The sequence below is a fragment of the Mustela nivalis genome, assembly GCF_964662115.1.
Source record: "Mustela nivalis genome assembly, chromosome: 2".
In the NCBI taxonomy this organism is placed as follows: Eukaryota; Metazoa; Chordata; class Mammalia; order Carnivora; family Mustelidae; genus Mustela; species Mustela nivalis.
Window position 1 is genome coordinate 15865956 of NC_139021.1, and position 25117 is coordinate 15891072.

Sequence of the window (25117 nt, forward strand, 5' to 3'; positions counted from 1 at the left end):
TATTCATTTTTTTTTCTTTTATTTCACATAAGTTTTGGTAAATTGTATTTTTCAAAATATGTACATTTCATCAAAGTTGTTGAATTTGTTGACATAAAGTTCTTCAGAACACTCTGGTTCCTGTTGATCTGTAGTGATGTCCCCTCCTTCATTCCTGGTATTAGTAATTTGAATTTTCACTCTTTTTCTTGATCATGTACCTAGAGGTTTATTAGTTTTGTTGATCTTTTCAAAGAACCACCTTTTGCCTTTGTTTATTTCTTTTATTGTTTTTCTATTAGTTAATTCCAGCTCTTTTCTTTTGTTATTGCCTTCTTTTTATTTACTTAACTCTTGATTTAACTTGCTCTTTTTTCCATACCTTCTTAAGATAGAACCATAGGCCGTTTATCTTAGATCTTTCTACTTTTTAATGTAAGTAGTTCAAACTTCCCTTCAAGCATTCATTAAGCTGCATACCATAAATTTTGATATGTTGTATTTTCACTCATATTCAGTTTGAAGTATTTTCTAATTTCCCTTTTTGATTTCTTATTTGGCCCCTGTATTTAGAAGATGTTATTTAATTTTCCAAATTTTTTTCTAGGTATCTTATTGTTATTGATTCCATTTTGGTCAGAGAACACATTCTTTATTATTTTAATCAAAAATTTATTGACATGTTTTATGGGTCAGCTTATGGTCTATCTTGATAAATGTACCATCTCCACTTGAAAAGAATATTTATTCTATAAATGTTGGGTATCATTTAAGTATTAATTAGATCAGGATGATTGGTAGTATTGTTCAAATAAACTATCTTACTGGTATTTTTGCCTAGTTTCCTGTCAATTGCTGAGAAAGAGGCTTTTATATCTCTAAGTATGATTGTAGAATTGTTTATTTTGCCCTTTAATTCTGTCAGATTTTGCATCATGCATTTTGAAGCTGTGTTACTGGCATAATCAAATTGTTATGCCTTTTGATGAATTAATTCTTTTTATTATTCTGAAATGTTCCTGGTTCTGGCCATATTCTGTAAGTCTACTTTATATGATAATATAGCTACTCCAGCTTTTATAAGCTTAGTGTTTATATAGTGTATCTTTTACACTGTATCTTATACACTATATCTTTTACATCCATTTATTTTCAACCTATCAAAGTATAATTCTTGTGGATATCTTACAGTTGGGTCTTGCTATTTTATCTGTTTTGGCAATCTCTGCTTTTTTTTTTTTTTTTTTTTGGAGTGTTTAGTCCATTAACATTGAATGTAATTATTGTTGTGGTAGGTTATAGGTTTGCTATTTTACTATTTGCTGTTTGTCTCTCTGTTCACATTTCCTGCATTGTTTTGCCTTAACTTAATATTTAAAAAAAAATCTCTTCAGGGGCACCTAGGGGGCTCAGTGGGTTAAGCCTCTGCCTTCGGCTCAGGTCATGATCCCAGGGTCCTGGGATCAAGCCCACATCCGGCTCTCTGCTCAGCAGGGAGTCTGCTTCCTCCTCTCTCTCTGCCTGCCTCTGCCTACTTGTGGTCTCTGTCTGTCAAATAAATAAATAAAATCTTTTTTAAAAGATTCTCTTCAAATTATTTACTAGCTTTTTAATTAACCTCGTTGCATTTTGTCTGTATGTGTGATCACTCCAGGCATTACAAATATGTATTCTTACTTCTTCATAGACTATTTAGAGCTAATATTGTATCATGTAATAGACATTGTAGAAATATAACAACCAAATTACCAAATTGGTCCATTTGTAACCTCCTTCATCCTTTACGGTTTGGTGTTATATGAATTACATCTACATATGTTATAAATTCCATAAGACAGAGTTATAATTTTTTTCTTTTTTAGATGGGTCTAACTAATTTAAATTACTAGGGATGGGGCGCCTGGGTGGCTCAGTGTGTTAAAGCCTCTGCCTTGGGCTCAGGTCATGATCTCAGGGTCCTGGGATCGAGCCCCGCATCAGGCTCTCTGCTCCATGGAGAGCCTGCTTTCTCCTCTCTCTGCCTGCCTCTCTGCCTACTTGTGATCTCTGTCTGTCAAATAAATAAATAAATAACCTTTAAATTACTAGGGAATAGTAGTTTTTTATATTTACCCAATATTTACCATTTCTGATACTCTTCATTCTTTCCTGAAGATTCTTCTGCCCAACTGGTATTCCTGTTCAGTCTAAAGAACTTGTTTTCATGTTTTTCTATATTGTAGGTTGGCTGGCAACATATTCTCATAGTTTTAGTTTATCTCAGATACAGTTTGCCTTTATTTTTGAAGGATATAATCTTTCTGGATATAGAATACTGGACAGCTTTATTTTTTTCTTCTTGAAGTATATAGAAATCATTGTTTTGCTTTATTTAATGTGTCATTTTTTTGTGACTGTTTTCAAGATTCCTTTTTCTTTATCACTGATTTTCTTCATTCTTGCTCTACCAGAGGTTCCCTGAACTTTCTTGACTCTTTTGAAATTGTGTCTTCCACCAAATTTGGGAAATTATTAGGCATAATTTATTTAAATATTTTTTGGTTCTGTTCTTTCTTTTCCCTTTTGGAACTCTAGTTATATGTGTATTGACTTTTTGGTATTTAGCCACAAGTCTCTGAGACTGATTTATTATTTCTCAATACTTTTATTTTCCGTTCTTCAGATTGGGTTATTTTTATTGATCTATCATGTTCATTCTTTGTTTTGTAATCTCCATTTTGCTTTCAAGCCTATCCAATATTTAAAAATTTCAGTTAATATATTTTTCATTCTAGGACTTGAGTTTGGTTCCTCTTTATAGTTTCTATTTGACTATATTTTCATTTATATCTTTGAATATAATTTTGATTGCTGCTTTAAAGCCCCTGTCTGCTACTTGTAACATTTGAATCAGTTCAGAATTGATCTCTGTCTATTGTATTTTCTCCTGAAAATGGGTCATGTTTTCCTGTTTTTTGGTTTGTGCAATAATTTTGGATTATATCTTAATATAATTCTGCAATTACCATGTTGTGGATACTCTGGGTTGTGTTATTCTTCTAAAAAATACCAGTTTTTTTTTGGTTGTTTTTTTTTTTTTTTTTTTTTTTTTTTACTGTTTTAGGCAGTTGATGGTTAGGCTCAAACTGCAAACTCTGTGTTTTTGTTTGTAGCTCAGATCTTCGGTTATTTTACTCTTACCTAACCTTTTTTATTTCCTCTGCAAATGTGCAGTTCACAGGTCAACCATATATTAGAATTGACTGTATATACAGATTTAGGGCTCCTTCCTGACTCTATCCTTTCCAGGACTCCCCTTTCACTTTCCAGGCGTTTTGGTTATGTTGCACTCTGTCCACAGCTTCTTCAGGCCTGAAAGACTGAAGATTTTTTGTTTGACTTTTAGTTGCCTTACATATTGTGGGTTGAGGTCTGCCCTCAGGCCAAAAGCTGCTATAAGCAGGTAACTCACTTAGTTCTATTCCTTTTTCTAAGTGTTAATTCCTTTCCAGAATCAATCTGGTTTTGGTCATTTTCTAGCGCGTTTAAGTAGTTATTATATGTTTGTGTGTAGTTATTTATGTAGAAGAATTGGTATTGTAGAAGGTTACTAAGCCAGTAGTAGAAGTAGAACTAGATTTTTTTAAGCTAAAATAATTGGAAAATATGATATGGTGAAGTACAATCTTAATGGTTTTTTTTGAAGATACTCAGAAAAAGAAGAAAGCATGATGTATATCACACACAACACCTACACACACACACACACACACACACACACACACACACACAAATTGAAAGAACTAGTTTTTCTAATTCCAAAGTCTTCTTTTTTTTTTTTTTTTTTTTTTTTTTTTAATTTATTTTTTATTTTCAGCATAACAGTATTCATTATTTTTCACCACACCCAGTGCTCCATGCAATTCGTGCCCTTTATAATACCCACCACCTAGTACCCCAACCTCCCACCCCCCACCCCTTCAAAACCCTCAGATTGTTTTTCAGAGTCCACAGTCTCTCATGGTTCACCTCCCCTTCCAATTTCCCCCAACTCCCTTCTCCTCTCTAACTCCCCATGTCCTCCACGCCATTTGTTATGCTCCACAAATAAGTGAAACCATATGATAATTGACTCTCTCTGCTTGACTTATTTCACTCAGCATAATAATCTCTTCCAGTCCTGTCCATGTTGCTACAAAAGTTGGGTATTGGTCCTTTCTTTTTTTTTTTTTTTTTTTATAAACATATATTTTTATCCCCAGGGGTACAGGTCTGTGAATCACCAGGTTTACACACTTCACAGCACTCACCAAAGCACATACCCTCCCCAATGTCCATAAACTAATTCCAAAGTCTTCTTAATGAAACATTAGATTAGAATGTATTTCTGATATAAGGACAAATAGTTTAGCATATGTCAAAAGAAAATTTTGTATAGATTTTTAAAACCTATAGATGCTTGTTTCCAAGATGGAGTTCTGTTGTATATTGTACATCCAAAGTTTTTCACTTCTGACATATATAGTTTTGATTCAGTTAAGAAGGTAACTTACAGTGTCAGCGTCCTCAAAACGTCAATTTATGATTTTAAAAATTTTTGGTGGATAATTTCCAGTATGATTTCCACTTTCTAGGAAATGTTTCTTTCATGTTTCCTCTTGCTACTGAATAGGCTCTTTGTGAAGCAGGAGGCAGAACCTCTGTTTTGGTTTTACTTTAATCTCTGTGCCAATGGTTTTCCACCTTGCTCTATCTCCTTTATATTTCTTTCTCTTTCTCAGTCTTTAAAAAAATTTATCTTTTCATTACTTTTAATTTTTTAACCCTTACGGGTAATAGGAAGGGAAGTTTAGGAATATCGATTATATTATTTTGTTGTTTTCTCTTTGCTGCACCTTATGCATTTGCCTACCTCTTATCCTTTCTTCTTAGGACTTGTAAATATTTTCAGTATTTTGCTCAATATGAATATGTAGGGAATTTGAAGAAGTAAAAGCAAGGACTCTGTATATTCTCATTCTATTGGGAAGGTCCTGCTTGTTGAATTTTTAGGTATTTCAAGATGTTCCAGTCAACTGACAAGGACTTCTCCTCACAGTGTCAGAACTGTAGTGATGATGAGAGTAATGCAACTAGCAAATAGTTCTGGTATGTAACCACTTTTGCATGTTTACTTCAGCAGAAATCTCTGTGGAGTACAGTGGTATCCTATATTCCTTGTTAACATTTGGAAAACCATTTGCATGCTTTCAAAATCGATTTTGAGGTAATGGTGTTAGTCAATAAATAGAGAATATTTTAATCAGATGTGAAATTTTGAAAAGATTAGTATATCTTCTTTTCATAACTCATTTAAATAAAGGGAAAACAAAATGTAAACTTGCATTCTTAGAACTTTCTGAATAATATGATAATTGATTAAACTCAAGGTTGTAGTGTACTTCTTATTGCAAAACCATATGGTACTCTATGTGTATTAAGTAAAATACCATTCATAATATGGACAATACTTCTTTTTTTATATAGTTTATCAGTGAAGACTTACTTGCTTTTTACTTTTCTAAAACTAAATTCTTTAGTTCTTATGTTGTTGTAGATTATAAATAAATATTTTAGAAAATATTTATCCAGTTTGTAATGTATTTCTTTGGACAGTATGGTTATACTAAATCTTTAGAACAGGGTGATCTGTGGTGTAGGTTCTTCTCCATAGACTGTCAGTTAATTCTTTTGGACTGGATGAGGGTAAAGAAAGTATGTTCTCTGCCATTTTACCATAGCTTGGTCTTGTACTTATACAAATGGTGAGAGAGTTATTGTTATGAGATTGGATACATTGCTTCTTTATAATGTTAATTTTTAGATTTAGTAATGGTACTTAAAGATACTTTGATTTATACTTGGGAAGAGTTTGTTTATTATGCTATATATAATACATTGTTTATTGTTACTTATGATTTTGAATAATACCCTACTTTTTTGGGTCATTTTATTGTGTAGAATATTCTGCATTATCCAATAGTATATAGATTTCAAAACTCAAAATATTCAGTACATTATCAAGGGAGATTAAGGAACAGAACACAATCCAGTGAAGTCATTGTTGTAATATATTGCTTTGAAAATGTTATTTTCTGTTTTTTAAAGGATATCTAGATTTATTTGAATATTCTTTTTTCTGCTATCAATGTTTGTTTGTATATATAACACCTAAGTCATCTATCACTGTATCTTAAAGAAGGATAGCTATATTTCAGAGGACTTTTTTTGTAATTAATGTAAACAGGCTTATTATATAGATGCAAGGACTTAACACAAAAATGAAAAATTAATGATTACCCAGGGTCATAGTTTCCATGGTAGACCTGTAACTAAAGTTCAGTTTTGTTTTCTAGCCTTGTAATTTAATCCATACCAAGTATTATTTTCTGTGTGGATAACTTTGGTCCATTAACGTACAAAAATTTATAAATAAACTTTGATATTCTTTTACATTATAAATCTGCTGGTATTTTTTTTTTTTTTGTAATAAAAAAGAAATCATGATATAGTAACTAATTCTTGATCTAAACCCTATCTTTCCCCTTTAGAAAAGTTGGAAGCTGCACCACCCACCCCAGGACAGCTGAGATATGGTAATAGTTCTATAATTGTCAAATATTTGTACATCTGTCTTTTAGACATAAAAAAGGTATCATTTCTATTAATATAGAATAGTGAGTAAATTTAATTTTCCAGGTAGAGTGGGTTATCTTATTTATCATGCTGAAACAAAAAGTTTATAACATATTACAATATTATGGAATTTCTAATATTGTTAATAGTATCTAACATTGTTAAACTGTTGTCACCATCTAGAACTAAAAGTATACTTATGGTTAGGTTTTCTTAATTCCCAGAAAAAAGAATATATTTACTTTAGTTTGGATTTAAGTTGGGTAATTTCATAACTAGAAAGTCTGAGCTAGGTAGAACTGTTCTCTGGTGGAGAAAATACTTACAGCTTGCTATTTGTGATGATGAAGAAAGTTAAGTTCATTTAAGACCATCACGAAGAAGAAGCTTATAATGGTGCTGGTGTACTTTCTTTACTCTGTTAAGATGGGAATAAATAGGCAAGGCTAACACGGGCATAATGTAAAACAGTGTGGGGTCTTATTATAAAGACAACAAAAGAAGAGAGTATTTTAACAGTACAGTGAATTCAAGTGATTTTCTGTTAGAGAGTAGTATTTCCCAAAGGAAATTGAAGAAATCACAAATTAATAGGAGATCATTAGATACTGGAGAGCAAATTTACAAGATTTTTAAAAACTTAATTAACTACCCAGTTCTTTTTTCTCCAAGAGGTAGAGTATAATTTATATTAGAAATAATAACTTTTCCCAACTACATTTAAGAATTCTTTAAGACTTTTCTTCTCCTGGTAGCTTTTCCTGATCCTACTAGCCTAGGTTCATGCAAATTCATGTTCATAACAATGGATAGTGCTATTATCAGTTTTTTGGTTCTATTGATCAAAGTTAACTGTTCATATGGTATGTTATCATACCCAAACTTCTTGAGGGTTGGTAACCAAGTCTTACATATTTTTATAACTAATGCCAGATGGAATGTCCGGTATATGTTTATTTAACAATTTGAAAATTGCATTTTTTTCTTTGTGTTGATAATAAATTTTTTACTTATAGGACACATTTATTTAGGTCTAAGGATAAACGCATGATATATTTTATTCTTTAAAGTTGCTTATTATAAAAGTTTGAATGTCTAATAGTTAAGCAACTAGACTTGGACAAAATCAAAGAACTCAGACTAAACTCTTTATTTTTTTTAAGATTTTATTTGTTTATTTATATGACAGAGAGAGAGAGATCACAAGTAGACAAGAGAGGCAGGCAGAGAGAGCGGGAAGCAGGCTCCCCACTGAGCAGAGAGCCCTATGAGGGGCTTAATCCCAGGACCCCAAGACCAAGACCTGAGCTGAAGGCAGAGGCTTTGCCCACTGAGCCACCCAGGTGCCCCAAGACTAGACTCTTTAATTGAAAAATCCCATTTCATTAATCAGCTATTTGATTTTTACCATCTTTAATAGCTTTTAAAATAATACCTTTTAAAAATAATTTTCTTTATAATTAAAAGATGCTACTTTTTATCTTGAACATTCTTATTTGATAATAAGAAGAAATCTGAAATGACCTAGGATACATATACCCTTTTCCTGTGACCTTCGTCTTCAGTAGTGGTTTTGGGTAGAGTGTTTTTTTGTTTTGTTTTGTTAACTGCTTATTAGCCTTTCCTGGGTTGGCCCAGAACTTGCTAGAGTAATGTCAAACTTTAATAACTTCTGGATTATATTTTAATTAACACTTGGACTTAACTGCATTAAAAAGAAAAACATTCTAAAGTCACTGAACACACACAACCAATTCACTTAAGGAAGTATTTGCTGGATATGTTATAAAACTCACAAGTTTGATATTTATCTAAAAAAGTCATCAGTTGAATTGATGTTGGCTATGTCTTGGCAATTTTATAGATGAATCAGAATAAAGTCTTTTAACTCTCCCAGCTTTTAATCTGTTTCACAGTCTGCCTTCAATTCTCTTAATATGGAATTCTCTTCCTTTCCAGGTTAGTGGTCCTCAACTTAATTAACTAATGTTCATTAAGTGTCTGCAATGCACTATGCATACTGCAATGTGCTGAAGATGCAAATATGAAAAAAGTGAGGCTGAATGTTTAATATGTAGATACTAGTTCTTCCTTGTTACACTTCTATTATGTCAGCTCATTCAGATTCTGTATTAGATAGATCAGATTTTTCTTATCTATCTTATCTTATCTTATCTTATATTATCTTATCTGTTAGGATAAGGCCAAATTACATTTTGATTTAAATCAAATAGTTTGTGAAAGCTTTCAGGGATACCAATATTGTGAGGGGGGAAAAGACTGCATATAGATGGTGAATATAGATGAGATGATCACATTTTTCTCACATTTGTTAAAAAATTGTTTAGTGAGTAAAATTGACCATTTAGCTTCCCTGAAATTTGATTCAAGGTATTTTTTATTATTTCTAACATGGATATTAATTTTATGATATCAGTTTTTAGGTATAAGAAACAGATTGATATCAATAGCAATTAAACAGGTAAAACATGGTACTTGTAATATGTATTTACTTATTTGTTCTGCTGTTAACTGTAGTTCTTTGTACATGTAGCTAGTAAGAAAACAACCCAGAAATCTTAACATAGTTATTTTTACATGTTACGTATTTTTTAATTTTGTTTTGTTTCCCTAGTGTAGCTTTTAGGAAGTAATTAAGCTTATAGCAGAAGTAGAATCTTTTTGGCTATGGGGAATTAAAAGCAAATTTCAAAGGTTGTCAAATCTGTTTAGGAGACTTTAATCATATGGTCTGTGTTCTCATTTAAAATTATAGAAATCCTAAAATATATTTTCTGTTTTTGATGTTTTTCAGTATTCATCCACAATGCGATACCTTTCATAGGGTTTGGCTTTTTGGATAATGCAATAATGATTGTTGCAGTAAGTTCTTTCTTTTACCCTTCTATTTTGAGTTAATAAAGCAATTAGTGTAGTCGAAATTTTCCTAATAATTTATATATCCTGGCTATAAGATTTTAATTAACATCATAATGAACAAGGCTACTTTTTACTATATTTCATGTTAATAAGACTATCGTTCAGTTTTAAGGCATTACATGTATTAATCATTAAGACTTTTGGCAAACCATTGACCATAATAAACACATAGTTATTAGGTCAATATTATTCTGTTCTAGTTTAAACATTCTTATTCAAGGAAAAAGTATATAAAATTTTCTGACGTTCTTTAATTTTATTGACAGTTCTCATCACATATATGTTATTTGGTTAGTTCCTTGTTTAGTTTTCTCATGGAGAATTGTCTTAAAGGGTGTCTTTGTTCCATTGTAGTGTTAAAAAAAGTTCCCCTTCTCTGTGGTTATTTTAATGTAATTATGTTCCTTAACAGTGTTTAGTCCCTGAGAAGGCTTCTTTACCTTTCCTGCCACTGAGTGATACATTTTGTTAATGAATACCAATATTGGTCCAATTTTGAAAGTCAGAGATGAATCTGTGGATTAAAATGCAAGTCTTCTAAAACTTCCCAGTGGTCTATCCACTCTCTTCATTGACTCTAACTTGAAAAAAATGATGTAAATGGTAGTTGTTGTGCAGGAGACTGCTTAAAAAAAAAAATGATTTGGGGATCATTGTGAGAAAAATACATATGAGAGCAAGGGGTTTTTTTTGGTTTTCTTTAGGTCTTGGAGGTCATATGTACTACAGATGGATGTAAATAGAACATTCGATTTCAAAACAAAATTATACTAAAAGTAAAATTTACATTGTGTAGATTATAAAATTTCTTTTTTTAAAAATTTTTTTCAATTTATTTATTTTCAGAAAAACAGTATTCATTATTTTTTCACCACACCCAGTGCTCCATGCAATCCGTGCTCTCTATAATACCCACCACCTGGTACCCCAACCTCCCACACCCCGCCACTTCAATCCCCTCAGATTGTTTTTCAGAGTCCATAGTCTCTGATGATTATAAAATTTCTTTAAAGAATATCTAAAATTCTTAAAAGAATATCTGAAAAGATTTTTTTTTTTTTTTTTTTTTTTTTTTGCTATTATATAGTCTCATCTTATATCCAGATTAACAGTGCCAGGCTATCCAGAAAGTCTGGCTGCTCACCTGTGTTCATATAATAGGAAGGTATCTTGCTGCCTAAATATTCACAGCAGGTACTCTAGCATGCACACAGCTTGAATGTGGAAGCACCCATTGTGTAGTTCTTTAGCAAAGCAGCCTGGCAAGAGCCTCTAAAATATAATATCAGAATGCTAGTTTTTTTGACTGATCATGACATTTTTTCTAATATATATATAAGAATTGGCCAATTTATGTATCTGTGAATATGAGAATATATCTGTGAATATTAAGCAACTTAGAACCACATCGCTTTCAATGAAATTACTAAAATTTGAGTTGGTGAGATTATTTAAATAGTTATTAAATAATAAAACATATCTAATTATAATGGAAACCCCATTATGATGGATTTATAAGCTGTAGGTAAGACTTGATGTGTTCTTAAATAGATTGGTTGAAGTTTCTCTGTGACAAGTACTTCTTTCGGTTTTACACAATTCAGTATTTCAGTTTGTCTTAATTGACAGCTGGTATCCATATTACCACCTTCATATTCATTTGTTTTTTTCCATCTCAATAAGACAGACCTTAGTCAAATACTAAAAAACTATCCTTGCTACAAGGAAGTACTGAGGTGATATATTTTGCATAAAGAAGGGTGAATAGAGATTTTGAAGAGAGATCAGAATAGGGAACCTGGGTAACTTCATAGATCCTGCATTTCACAGTGTGTTATTATTTATTTGAAATAAATATCTGAAGTAACAGAAAATCTGCATCTAAATACAGCTATGAACAAAGTGAAACACACACACTCTAGAGTCAAATTATTGTAAAGTGGTTGACTGTTTTCTGTTACTCAGGCCTGTGTCTTATAGTATAACCAAGAGTGAACTATTTTTCCAGGTCTGAGATGGTTGACTCTGAGTTAATAACTTGGAGTTATTAACTTGTTACAAGTTATTAACTTGTTCTTGAAGTTTACATTGAAATCCAGTTGCAGGGACATAATACCAATTTTTACTTTTTTTTTTTTTTTAAAGATTTTATTTATTTATTTGACAGAGAGAAATTACAAGTACACCAAGAGGCAGGCAGAGAGAGAGAGAGAGAAGGAAGCAGGCTCCCTGCTGAGCAGAGAGCCTGATGCGGGACTCGATCCCAGGACCCTGAGATCATGACCTGAGCCGAAGGCAGTGGCTTAACCCACTGAGCCACCCAGGCGCCCCAATTTTTACTTTTGAAATAAATGTTTAGGGACGCCTGGGTGGCTCAGTTGGTTAAGCAGCTGCCTTCGGCTCAGGTCATGATCCCAGCATCCTGGGATCGAGTCCCACGTTGGGCTCCTTGCTCAGCAGGGAGCCTGCTTCTCCCTCTGCCTCTGCTGCCATTCTGTCTGCCTGTGCTCGCTCTCTCCCCCTCTCTCTCTGATAAATAAATAAAATCTTTAAAAAAAAAAAAAAAGAAATAAATGTTTAAACCACTGACTTCAATACCCGAATAAGAGCAGTTGTGTGGCAAAATTGTTATTCAGTGATAATTGCAAACCAGTTCAGGGACAGTGAAATTTCCCAAAGAGGTTTTATAATAAATAGACTGCTAAAACTAAAATACATAAGTAATACAACTCTAGAATCTATACATAGGAAAATAAGTAGTGATCATTATCTTAAGAATGTCTTTCACCTTTTAATTATTTGAAAACACTGATTTCCTCCTAACATTATGGGACAGCTATGACTGTTTTAAGATAGTAAGTTAAGGAAATATTTGATTCTTCTTTTCTATTATGTCATTGACATTTGATGTTTTCCTCTTCCCTGTTGTACTCTCTTGGTTGCTATCCTAGTTGTAGTCATCAAAACAAATTCCTGTGTAGCTTCCTGTAATAGACTGACCTTTATTGTTGGCTGCTGTTCATACTCAGCCTTTGGTTTCATAGTTTATTATATTTTTATATTACTAGGATTGCTTTTTATGACATTTTAGTGTGTGTTTTTTTTGGATTATGTTTCTTAAAATTTAATTAGAATAGGATTTATTAGAATTCTAGAGTAATTTAATTGTACTCAGGTGATGAACCAGATGTAAATTTAAGATAACTAAAAAAAAACTTGATGTAACTGTGGGAAAAAGTAAAGACTGGTAGTTCGTTGTCCTCAAACTGTCTTTGATTTTATTTGAAGCTTTTATGTTATTAGAAGGTCCTTCAGGTTTCTTAAATTCAACTAAATGCTTAAGCACCTAAGTACTTTTTAAGCACATGTATAGCAAGCAGATTTTTGCTGGGGCACTCCTAGTGATAGTGATTCATTGCTGCTGAAGATGGTATATTTATTTTTTATATACTGTACATGTTAGGTACATCGCTCCATCGTTCTATATAAGTGCTCCAGTTTTTTTTGGAGTGTTTTGTGTGGGTTTTTTTCCCCCCCATCTATATATAAAGATACACATCTTTATTCCTTACGCATGTTTTGTTCTTCTTTTCTTGGGGATGTGGTTCCTTCACAGCCTTCCTTGTGATTTTAAATACCTGGGACTTTTATGCATCAGGCTGTTCTCTCCGTATCCAGCAAGAATTTTATTTCATTTTTTTAAAGATTTTATTTATTTATTTTGAGAGAGAGAGCATGCACACAAGCAGGTAGAGCAGCAGGCAGAGGGAGAGGGAGAACCAGGCTCCCCACTGAACAGAGGGCCCAACGTGGGACTCAATCCCAGGGCCCTGGAATCACGACTCCAGTTAAGGCAGCCGCTTAACTGACTGAGCCACCCAGGCACCCCAAGAATTGTGTTTTAAAGAGATGGAACCAAAAGAGCTAGGTGAGGGGAAAATGAGGAAACTTAACTCAGCTTCTCTTCAGTTTTATAAATAATTGAGTAATGCAATATTTTTATATACTGGATAGGACATTCCTTTTTATCCTCCATAAGTACCATTGTGATTTTAAAATTTATTTAGAAATTTTCAGGCATCAGTATTCAGGAGGAAAATTAAGTCTACTGATGGCAGCATTGGCTAAGTATTAGAGCTCAGCACAATAGATCATAGGTTTTCTCCTTTATTCTGTGTAGTAACCCATTAGAATAGTTTAATCTTCTTCATTTCAGTTCCTTCTCTTTATTTTTTTTTAAGATTATCTATCTATTTATTTATTTATTTATTTGACAGACAGAGATCACAAGCAGGCAGAGAGGCAGGCAGAGTGGGGGGGAAGAAAGGCTCCCTGCTAAGCAGAGAGCCTGATGCGGGGCTCGATCCTAGGACTCTGGGATCATGACCTGAGCCAAAGGCAGAGGCTTTAACCCACTGAGCCACCCAGGCACCCCTGGTTCCTTCTCTTTAAAATGGAAGTAAAAATACAAGTGCCTCTTGTCTATAGGGAATGGGATGGGTGTGGAAATTTTGAAACTCTCTCAGTAAACTCAGGACCTTGTTTTTTACTGAGGTGCTAGCTATTGTACAAATTACTGTTGTTGCTCATAAATGTATCATATAGTCTCACTACGTAATAATTAAAGTACTCAGTGTTACAAGAGAATTTTTGAAGTCTGTGATCTCTTGGGGCCCTAGAAATTAGTTTAGTCTTTTTTTTTACTCTTCTGGTAGCTTAAATAATAGCTTAAATTACGATTTAAAATTAGGGGAGTTGGTTTTTGTGTTCCAAGAAGTTTAAAGAATCTATCTTTGTTGTTGGAAAATACAAACTCTAGATTTTTAACAATGAGTTATATTGCTGTTTTTATTATAATTGTGTTTGTTGCTATTTTTATTTTTTATAAAAGCCTGATTTTAATAAATCAAATGATACTGATGATGTTTTGCATGAATGCATATATTTAATAGTTAAATGCATTACTGTATTATATGAATATTTTGGCATATTTTATATATATAATTTTGCTGCAGTAACCTGTTGGCTTAAGCAGTTTATCTGTTTTCATTAAGACTTTGCTCTTTTTTACAGTCACTTCAGCATTAATTTTTAAATTAATTTCTTTGTAATCATTTTTCAGGGAACCCATATTGAGATGTCTATTGGAATTATTTTGGGAATCTCAACTATGGCAGGTATTTAATAAGTCATTATTATTCCATTGTCCATATATTTATAAAATATTTTAGCAGGTTGGACTTAGAAGAGGATGATTTATTTAAATAAGTTTACTCATTGAAATGTCTATTTGTCTACCTAATCCTGTTCTTCAGATTCTTAATGTTGTAATGTAGCACTTTTTTCCTGAGAAATTTTAGGTGCTTAATGTTAATGAGTAACAATGCTATACTGACTATATTAAAATAAATTTTTCTCTTAATTCAGTGTTACCCCAAAACCTTTGTGCTCTTGTTTCTACTAATTTATTTTCAAATTGTTTAGGAACATCAAAGAAGGAAATATAAGATTGGCTCTATTACTTTCTTTCCCCTAGTTACCACTCTGTTTTTCATGATGGTGAAACTTCGTTTCTTCTCTGTGATTTTCTCAAATTTCAGAGCTATGCATAAAGGTTTACTTTAACTTCCAAATATCCAAATCTCCTTAAATATAATGAAGGATACACAAATACTGTATAGGTATTGAAACCAAAATAGTTTCCAAATGGCTGCCACAACAGAAAAAGCCTACTACTTGATGGAAGGAGAACATTATATCCCAAAAGACTTGTGTTCTATTTTGAAATCTTGAAGTTCAGAGCTTTGCAATGAGTAACTTTGGATACATAGCTGTTGTAGTTTCAGAAACTTGTGATTACTCGTCCAGATGAGTGCTTCATTGATGATATAGTGATGTATTATAATGATTTTTCTGACTTCCATGTAACAGTTCACTTATCCACTTCTCACTTTTTTAGCTGCTGCTTTAGGAAATCTTGTGTCAGATTTAGCTGGACTTGGGTAGGTCCATTCACTTATTCATTTGTGCATGTGTATTCTGACCTTGCCCTCTTTCTCTTCCCCGTGTTTTAATTGAGAAAGATAAAAAATATGAGACATTTTTTGTGTGTGTTTTCAAACTAAAGTTTTAAACTTAACATTTCTAAATCAGTAGTACTAAATCTTTGGTGTGCATCAAATACAAATGCCTGGTTTATGCCTTGGAACTTGTGTCTCTGGGTTTAGGGACCCGGAATTTGTGTTTAAAAATCTTCTCAAGAGATTGATACATGCTAAAAGTTTTTCTAAAACAACTGTAATGTAAGCATTACTGAAGTATTCATATGTATTTTTGATAGACATTTCCAAAGTGAGACAGAATTAAAACCAAGAATTAAAATTAAAGAATTGAAACCAAATAAAGTTGAATTAAAATTAATAAAATAAATTAAAATTAAAAAAAATTAAAACCAAGAACCCCATCATTATTTCACCCCACTCTTCTCCCATTAAGCTCAAAGATAAGAGATATGGTTCAAATATGAGGATACTGACTGGGCATGTTTTCTGGAGAGAGGAGCTTTCAGAAGGAATAATGCCAGAGCATACATGGGTTTGGCCAGTTTTTGCTCTCTTTATTCTATGTGGCTGGAATGATGAAATAAAGTGAGAATGTCTACTTAGAAAAGGCCAGCTTTCTCTCTTTCTCATTTTACATTCTCTCTTCCAAGCAACACATGGCCTGGGCTGCCTCCTGAGCTTGAGGAAGCCTGGGAAGTATAAGTTAGACCAACTTGGCATTAATTATTGTAATAAACGTACTCTTTTTTGCTCAGTCTTTGGCTCTGTTTTTTCCTTCCATGATTCATGAGAGTAGTAAGTTTTGAGATTTGGATTTGGGCCTACCAGAAATTTAGCCTTATAATCTAGGAAAAGGTGGCTTCATAAGTGATCTGACCCTGTGATTAGACTTCTGTACTGGAGTCTGGGGCCAAAGCTACTGTTAAAACACAGACTTTCTTGTTTTTGGACCAGGGCATAAATTTTATATTTCTCCAATTCCTGACATAAATCTATAATGATATCACCCCGTACACATTCTATTTCCCCATTTTCAACATTAATGTTAATGTAATGTCACAGCTACTATGATAGCTTTTTATATATAATAGAACTAAGTGGTCTGATAGATTTTAAGACTATTTAATTTTAGATTATATCATTAATTAGTTATTTTTGATTAGAGATAAGATTGTGTTGGGAGTCTTTATATTTAAAAACTATTTCTCCTCTGCCTTTAAAAAATATCATTAAATAACAAATATGTTTTCTTGACTCTTAGGTATGCAGATTTTTTAGAAGTTAATATATCTGATATTGGGATCCATATTTTTATCTTTCTTACAGTTGACAAAATGAGTTTATATCCAATAACTGATGGGAAATAAATACTTGAGATTGCCCTGAAAGTTCTAGTCTGTTTTTCTTAGTATATCAATCTAATATCATGGTTGGTTTTTTAAAAGATTTTATTTATTTATGTGTAAGAGAGAGAGTGGGCGAGAGAGAGCACGAGCAGGAAAAGGGGCAGAGGGAAAGGGAGAAGCAGACTTCCCAACGAGCAGGGAGCCCATGTGGGACTCGATCCCAGAACCCTGGGATTATGACCCAAGCCAAAGGCAGATGCTTAACCACCTGAGCCACCCAGGGGCACCCATCTAGTAGCATATGTTAACGTGCTTTGCTTTTAATTTGGAGTGCATGACTATGATTTTATTGCAAGTTTTTTTTTTTTAACTTTTTATTTTTTATAAACATATATTTTTATCCCCAGGGGTACAGGTCTGTGAATCACCAGGTTTACACACTTCACAGCACTCACCAAAGCACATACCCTCCCCAATGTCCATAATCCCACCCCCTTCTCCCAAACCCCCTCCCCCCAGCAACCCTCAGTTTGTTTTGTGAGATTAAGAGTCACTTATGGTTTGTCTCCCTCCCAATCCCATCTTGTTTCATTTATTCTTCTCCTACCCACTTAAGCCTCCATGTTGCATCACCACTTCCTCATATACCTTGAAATGATCTTTTAAAATAAGAGAGAGGGGTGCCTGGGTGGCTCAGTCAGTTAAGGATCTTTTTTTTAGATTTTATTTATTTATCTGACACAGAGAGTGCCCTCACAATCAGGGAGAGTCACAGAAGTAAAGAGAGAAGCAGGCTCTCTGCTGAGCAGGGAGCCCCATGCAGCGCTCAGACCCAGGACCCTGGGATCATGACCTGAGCCTACGGCAGACACTTAACCAACTGATCCACCCAGGTACCCCAAGCATCTGAATCTTGATTTCAGCTCAGGTCGTGATATCTGGGTCGTGAGATTGAGCCTTGTGTCAGGCTGTGCATTGGGTGTGAAGCCTGCTTGAGATTCTGTCACTTAACCAACTGATCCACCCAGGTGCCCCAAGCATCTGAATCTTGATTTCAGCTCAGGTCGTGATATCTGGGTCGTGAGATTGAGCCTTGTGTCAGGCTGTGCATTGGGTGTAAAGCCTGCTTGAGATTCTGTCTTCCTCTACCCTCTTCCACCCTCCCAACCCCCTTGCTTGCTCTCTCTCAAAAAAATAAATAAATAAAATAAAATAAGAGTATTTGCTTTAAGTCAATTAGTTTATCTATATATGAAAATATTAATATTAAAATGTTTTTAAATTGTGTATTTATGCACGATAAAAATGGAAATTGTAAGTAAGCATTTATACAATTTCTAGAGTGCCAGTTACAGGTGTAAAATTATCTTGTTTCTTTTTGGAGCAATTTGTTTATTATCTGAGGATGTTTATGTGTCTCTTTAAAAACTTATATTCTGTCCTTGTGTTTTTTTAAAGACTTGCAGGTTATGTTGAAGCTTTGGCTTCCAGATTAGGCCTATCAATTCCTGATCTTACACCAAAGCAAGTGGACATGTGGCAAACACGTGTTAGTACACATTTTGTAAGTACTGTATATGGTTTATGATAATGCATTCAGGTAGCCAGAATAAGATAATGTATAATTCAATTCTTTTGAGAAATTTGAGACTAAATTGATTTGAGTGGCATTTTTAGAAAAATTGTCTAAGCTTTGGCAGTTTTCAGAAGAACAATAATTTTTTATTGTCTATTTTTTGTAGGTATACTTGATTTTTAGAATATTCTTTATATGATTCAGTTAATGTTAAGGAATATCTGTCATATAGTAGAGACTGAAGGACATAAAATGAATATAAATTACAGTTATTTTTAAGAATTATTTAGGTGAAGAACCAGATCTGTAAACAAACTATAATTTAGTGTAACATATGCAGTTATAGAATTATGCACTAGATATAGCAATAGCACAAGTAAGAGAATTAATACGTTGTGGGGAGAAATTTCTTTTGGTGGGAAGATTTCTTGGTGAAAATTGGATCTCAGCTGATTTTTGTGTTATTGATGAGATGTTTACTAGGTGAACAAGAGAATCTGAGTACATTGACTAGGAGGTAGAAAGACATGATAAAAACGGGGTATGTTTAGAGAAATACAAGAAATTAGGGTATTGCTGGACTATAAAATGTAGTAGTTGAAGAGTGAAGCAGCAGTAGGAAATAGCACTGGAGAAGTAAGAATGGATCAGACAGGAAAGACATTGTATAAGCTCTACTAAGGAGCTTGAACCTCATACCTTAGGTGATGGCATTCTAGCGAAGACTTAAGTAGGAAGGAAACTAGATGGATCACGATGCCACCAATTAAGTCAAGAAGAAAAAGAGGAAGGACAAGTTAGTAAGGGAAGGTTATGAGTTCTGTTTTCAATTCGATAAAGTTGAATTTGAGATGCTTATAGGACATTCAAATGGTAATACCTGGTAGGCATTTGGATTAAAAGTGAAGAGTTAGAGAGGTCTGAATTAGAGATGATTAGTATTATTAATAATTCAACAAAATTCATTGTTTACTTGCTGTATGCATAGTACATATGTAGGAGTTTTGAATATATTGGTTAACCAAACAAGATATTTTTTTCTGGTGGGTCTGACATTCTAGCAGTGGAGAGAAGGTAATAAAAAATCTGATAAATAAAATGCTTAATGTACTAGAAATTCACAAATTTTAAAGGAATTAAAGAAAAAAAGAAAACAGAGTAGGGTAAAAGAGGTTGGGAGTGCTGCTATGGAGACAGCTTGCAGGATTAAATAGGAGGGTCTGCAGGCCTCACTGAAAAGGTGATAGTTAAAACCACGGGAGAAAGTGAGATTATACAGGACGGGTGCTTCTCAAAGTGAAATGTCAGCAGGGCCAACACTACCTGGAAACTTGTTAGAAATGCAAATCTCGGGCTCCACATTAGACTTAACTATTTCTTTGTAAAAATCATACAAAGGTGTCCATATACTGCAATTCGTAGATAAATTGAAGTGAGATTAGCTGGCTAAGATCTGCCAGAGTTGTTGAGGAATCAGGATATCCTAACATTCTAGCAATTTGGCTTAACATTTAGCACTACAGTTAGAATCAACAGAAGATTATTTTCCTAGGCTTTCTTCTCGCATAGTTGATAATTCTGTTTTTCTTTCTGTATTATAAGCAGTTCTATTCCCCTCTCCTATTATACAAGTACTTCAATTACTAAGCTAGTGTGTGTGTGTATGTTTGTATTTTGATAGATCTTCCACCAGCATATGAAGTGATATTATTTCTTAGTTGTTGACTCTGCTTCTTTTATGTTAAGATGAAATCTACTCTGTAACATAAAATTCAATTAGCAAATAGCCTGAAGTAATTTAAGTTAGTGATCAGCAGTCTATTCATGACATAGGCTAATTCTGAAATTGACCCATAATGGAACATATGCAAATACACAGGCAGGTTCCTATTGACATAGGTTGTATTTTAAAAGCTCATTTATAATTTGGCTATTTGAAACTCAGAAAATATTTTCTTGCTGAACCATATTATGAATGTACTTAAGTTCTAGTTAACTATAATGCCTAGGATATCATAAGACCTGGTAATAATATATAAGTAACTGATTTTTGAGTGGAAAGATGTTTCAGGTTCTGAATCAGGGTATCTATCCCACTTCTTTCCTCCCTTTCTGCCCTATTGACTTTATGACCCGTTGAGATAATTGGGTTGAGACTCATTAACTAGAAATCCTAAAGTAAGTAGGGAGGTAGAGAAGAAAGCCTTGGTTTCCCTGGACAGTAGTAATAATGGGTGAGAAGTAGAAGAATGGGTGAGAAGCAGACGCGGCAGCGGACATTTCGTGAATGTAGGAAAGTCAGGAATCCATAATAAAATAGTCTCTCTCTGTATATATAAATAAATATAAATGAATAAAAACTTAAAGGTCAAGATAAGGATCTAGGATAAACTTTTTCGGCATCTGGAATGAAGAAAACTTCTGTTTATTAAAACTCTGTAAGAGTGATACTTTCGAAGTTTGACATGATGAAAATGACTGTTATATAAAGCACAGATATACTGCCACCACCCTCTCTACCACCACAGCCAAAACCCAAAAATAACAGAGTTGAAAATTTTTATGCAAGCTGTTGTTGAAACACTAATGTCTAATCTTGAAATTTATTAGAAAACCTGTAGGGTCTGATAGATAAATGGACAATGTATAGGAAAAAAATATTTTATTCAAGACCATTGATCATGTAGCCATCATAGCACCAGTAATACTTGATAGAACTTGTTTTGTTTATTTGCTTTTCTCTTTATAACTAACTGGAAGTTCCTAGAAAAGAGAGATAGACTACATCTGATTAGTCTGTGTCTCGGTATACTTAGCACAGAGTTTGGCACATAGTAGATTTTCAATAAATGTTTATTATGAAGAAATAAAACTTAATTGAAAATGTTTAACCTAGATGGTCACCCTAGAAATGCAAATTTAAAAAATTATTTACAAAAATAAAAATTTTAAAAGTGTTCATAGCATAGGTATGATTATATAAAAATTGGTGTGTATATATCATATATATGTATATATCATATATGTGTACATATACATATACACATACATATACATATACGTTGACTCTTGAACAACTGGAGGTTAGGGGCATCATCCCCTTCATGAGTTGAAAATCCACATATGATTTTTGACTTCCCAAACACTTAACTACTAATAGTTTATTGTTAACTGGAGGCTTTATCAATAACATATGTAGTCAATTAACATATTTTATGTTACACATATTATATACAGTATTCTTACAATAAAGTAAGCTAGAGAAAAGAAAATGTTGCTAAAAAATCATGAGGAAAAGAAAATATATCTATAGTACTGCACTGTAAAAACCCATATATAAGTGGACCCACACAGTTCAAACCTGTATTGATCAAGGGTCAACTGTATTTCAATTGATATATATGTATTTGCAGTCTTTTTTGTCTAGAATAGACAGCATAGCATTCATTACCCTATGAATATGCACAGATATTCATATTATTTGATTTTTAAATAAATCATTGGGAAAAAGTACACACAGAAATGTTTATTACAATATCACTTATACTGGTGAAAAAGCAATGACTTTCAGTGGTGTAAGGACTGCTTTAAACATACTATAGGCCATCAATTCAGTGGAATTTAGAATTTTTCTATTAAGTTTATGAAACAGTTTGAAAAAAAGAGCATATTATAACATGTGTGGTGTGGGGGGTGGATTGAGGCAGAAAACAAAGCTATGTTTATTTTACATAATGATCAGACCTACAATATAATTACATATACATGGGGATAAATATTGAAAAGGAATATATACAAAAAGGAGCAAATCCAAATATATTAAGAGTGTTTGGTGAGGTTTTTTTCCCCTATCTTCAGAAGTAAAAATGTATGTACAATTTCTAAAAGGTATTTTTCTACTTGAATATTTCTGTGGAGTTATTTCTTGGCAATTTGAAAAAAAAACCAGTTTTTCCTAGTTGCATTGAACTTTAAATATTACTAGAACCTTTTTATAGCTTATTTTTAAATTGTTTTTGTTTTTTTACTGTCGATTTAATTTTTTTTTTCATTTTTTTTCTCACCATAGGATATATCCTCCCCAATGTCCACTTAAAGTGTAGTTGACATACAATATTAATTTAGTTTCAGGAGTACAACATAGTGATTCAACAATTATATATATTACAAAATATCACAATAAGTGTAGTCACCATCCTTCACTATGCAAAGTTAGTGTACAACATTTTTTATTATATTTCCTGTGCTGTACTTTTCTTTCTCATGACTTACTTATTTTATAATTGGAAATTTGTACTCTTATTGCCTTCACCTATATCACCCATCCCCTCCATCTCCTCCTCTTTGGCATCCACCGCTTTGTTTTCTGTATCTGTGAGTCTGTATCTATTTTTTGTTTGTTTTGTTTTATAGATTCCACATACAAATGAAATCATGTGTTATTTGTCTTTTTCTGTCTGACTTATTTCGTTTAGCATAATACCCTCTAGGTCCATCTACATTGTCACAGATGGCAAGATTTCATTCTCTTTTATGGCTGAGTAATACTCCATTGTCTGTGTGTGTGTGTGTGTGTGTGGGCGCGTGCGCATGCGCGTGCACATAAACATGTATATACACATGCAAGTATAAAATGTATATATGTAGTATACATACATATACATATGTAGTATAATACATATACACACATACACAAATATGTATACATGCATAGACCTATACCTGCACACATATATATGCATGCGTGTGTGCATGTATACATATACTACATCTTTATTCATCTATTTATGGACCCTTTATTCATCTATTTATGGACCCTTAGGTTGCTTCCATATCTTGGCCATTGTAAATAATGCTACACTAAATATAGGGCTATTTATATTATCTTTTCAAATTAGTGTTTTTATTTTCTTTGGGTAAATACTCAAAAGTAGAATTAGTGGGTCATATGGTATTTTTATTTTTTATTTTTTAGGAACCTTCATTCTGTTTTTGATAGTGACTGTACCAATTTACATTCTGACCAGCAGTGCACAAGGGTTCCCTTTTTTCCATATCCTCACCAACATTTGTTATTTCTTTTTTTTTTTTTTTTGAATTTTAAATTTCAGTCTAGTTAACATACAGTGTTAAATTAGCTTCGGGTGTATAATACAGTGATGGAACAGTTCTGTTTATTACTCAGTGCTCATCAAGATAAGTGTACTCTTTGCCCCCTTCACCTGTTCTACTCACCTCCTGTCTGATGACCATCTGTTTGTTCTCTATAGTTAAATATCTGTTTTGGTTTTTTTTTTTTTTAAATCAGTAATCATTTTATTTTATTATTATTATTTTTTAATTTATTTTTTATTTATTTTCAGCATAACAGTATTCATTAATTTTGCACCACACCCAGTGCTCCATGCAATCCGTGCCCTCTATAATACCCATCACCTGGTACCCCAACCTCCCATCCTCCCGCCCCATCAAAACCCTCAGATTGTTTTTCAGAGTCCATAGTCTCTTATGGTCCACCTCCTTTGTTTTTTCTTAAATTCCACATATGATTGAAATCATATGGTATTTACCTTTCTCTGACTTATTTAAGTTAGCATGATGTCTTCTAGATCCATCATGTTGTTGCATTCTTTTTTATGGCTGAATACTATTCGTGTGTGTGTGCGTACACGTTTTTATCCATTCACCCATCAGTAGACACTTGGGCTATTTCTATAGTTTGGCTGTTGTACATAATGCTGCAATAAACATAGGGAGGTGTATATCCTTTTGAATTAGTGTTTTTGTATTCTTTGGGTAAATACCCAGTAGTGTGATTACTGGATCATATGATAGTTCTATTTTTAATTTTTTGAGGAACCTCCGTACTGTTTTCCATAGTGGCTGCACCAGTTTGTATTCCCACCAATAGTGCATGAGGGTTCCTTTTTCTCCACTTCTTGTTTCTTGTGTTTTTGATTTAGTCATTCTGAAAGGAGTGAGGTGATATCTCATTGTGGTTTTGATTTACATCTCCCTGATGACTAGTAGTATGGAACAACTTTTCATGTGTTGGCCATCTGTATGTCTTCTTTGAGAAATGTCTATTCGGGCCTCTACCCATTTTTTAATCAGATTGTTTCTTGCTGTTAAGTTGTATGAATTCTTTATATATTTTGTATATTAACCCCTTATTGGTTATATCATTTGTAGATATTTTCTCCCATTTAGTAGATTGCTTTGTCATTTGTTGATGGTTTCCTTTATGCTGCAGAAAGCTTTCAGTTTCAAGTAGTTTCAATTGTGTATTTTTGCTTTTGTTTTTTCTTACCTAAGGAGACAGAGCCAGAAAAATTTTGCTAAGGCTGATGTCCAAGAGATTACTGATTGTATTTTCTTTTAGGATCTTTATGATTTTAGATCTTACATTTAGATCTTTAATCCATTTTGAGTTTATTATTGTGTATGGTGTAAGAAAGTGGTCCGTTTCATTCTTTTGCATGTAGCTGTCTAGTTTTCACAACACCATTTATGAAACTATCTTTTCTCCTTGGCATATGCTTGTGTCCTTTGTCATATAT

At 33.0% G+C, this 25117-nt stretch overlaps 1 protein-coding gene across 1 annotated transcript in view; it reads left to right on the plus strand.

Annotated features, from left to right (window-relative positions):
• Positions 1-25117, plus strand: part of TMEM65 (transmembrane protein 65) — a 67448-nt gene that overhangs the window by 39444 nt on the left and 2887 nt on the right. Inside the window, exons 2-6 of the mRNA XM_082721731.1 lie at positions 6549-6593; positions 9449-9516; positions 14696-14750; positions 15533-15575; positions 18440-18545. Of these exons, the coding sequence (XP_082577857.1) occupies positions 6549-6593; positions 9449-9516; positions 14696-14750; positions 15533-15575; positions 18440-18545 (317 nt within the window). The remainder of the gene's footprint in view (positions 1-6548; positions 6594-9448; positions 9517-14695; positions 14751-15532; positions 15576-18439; positions 18546-25117) is intronic.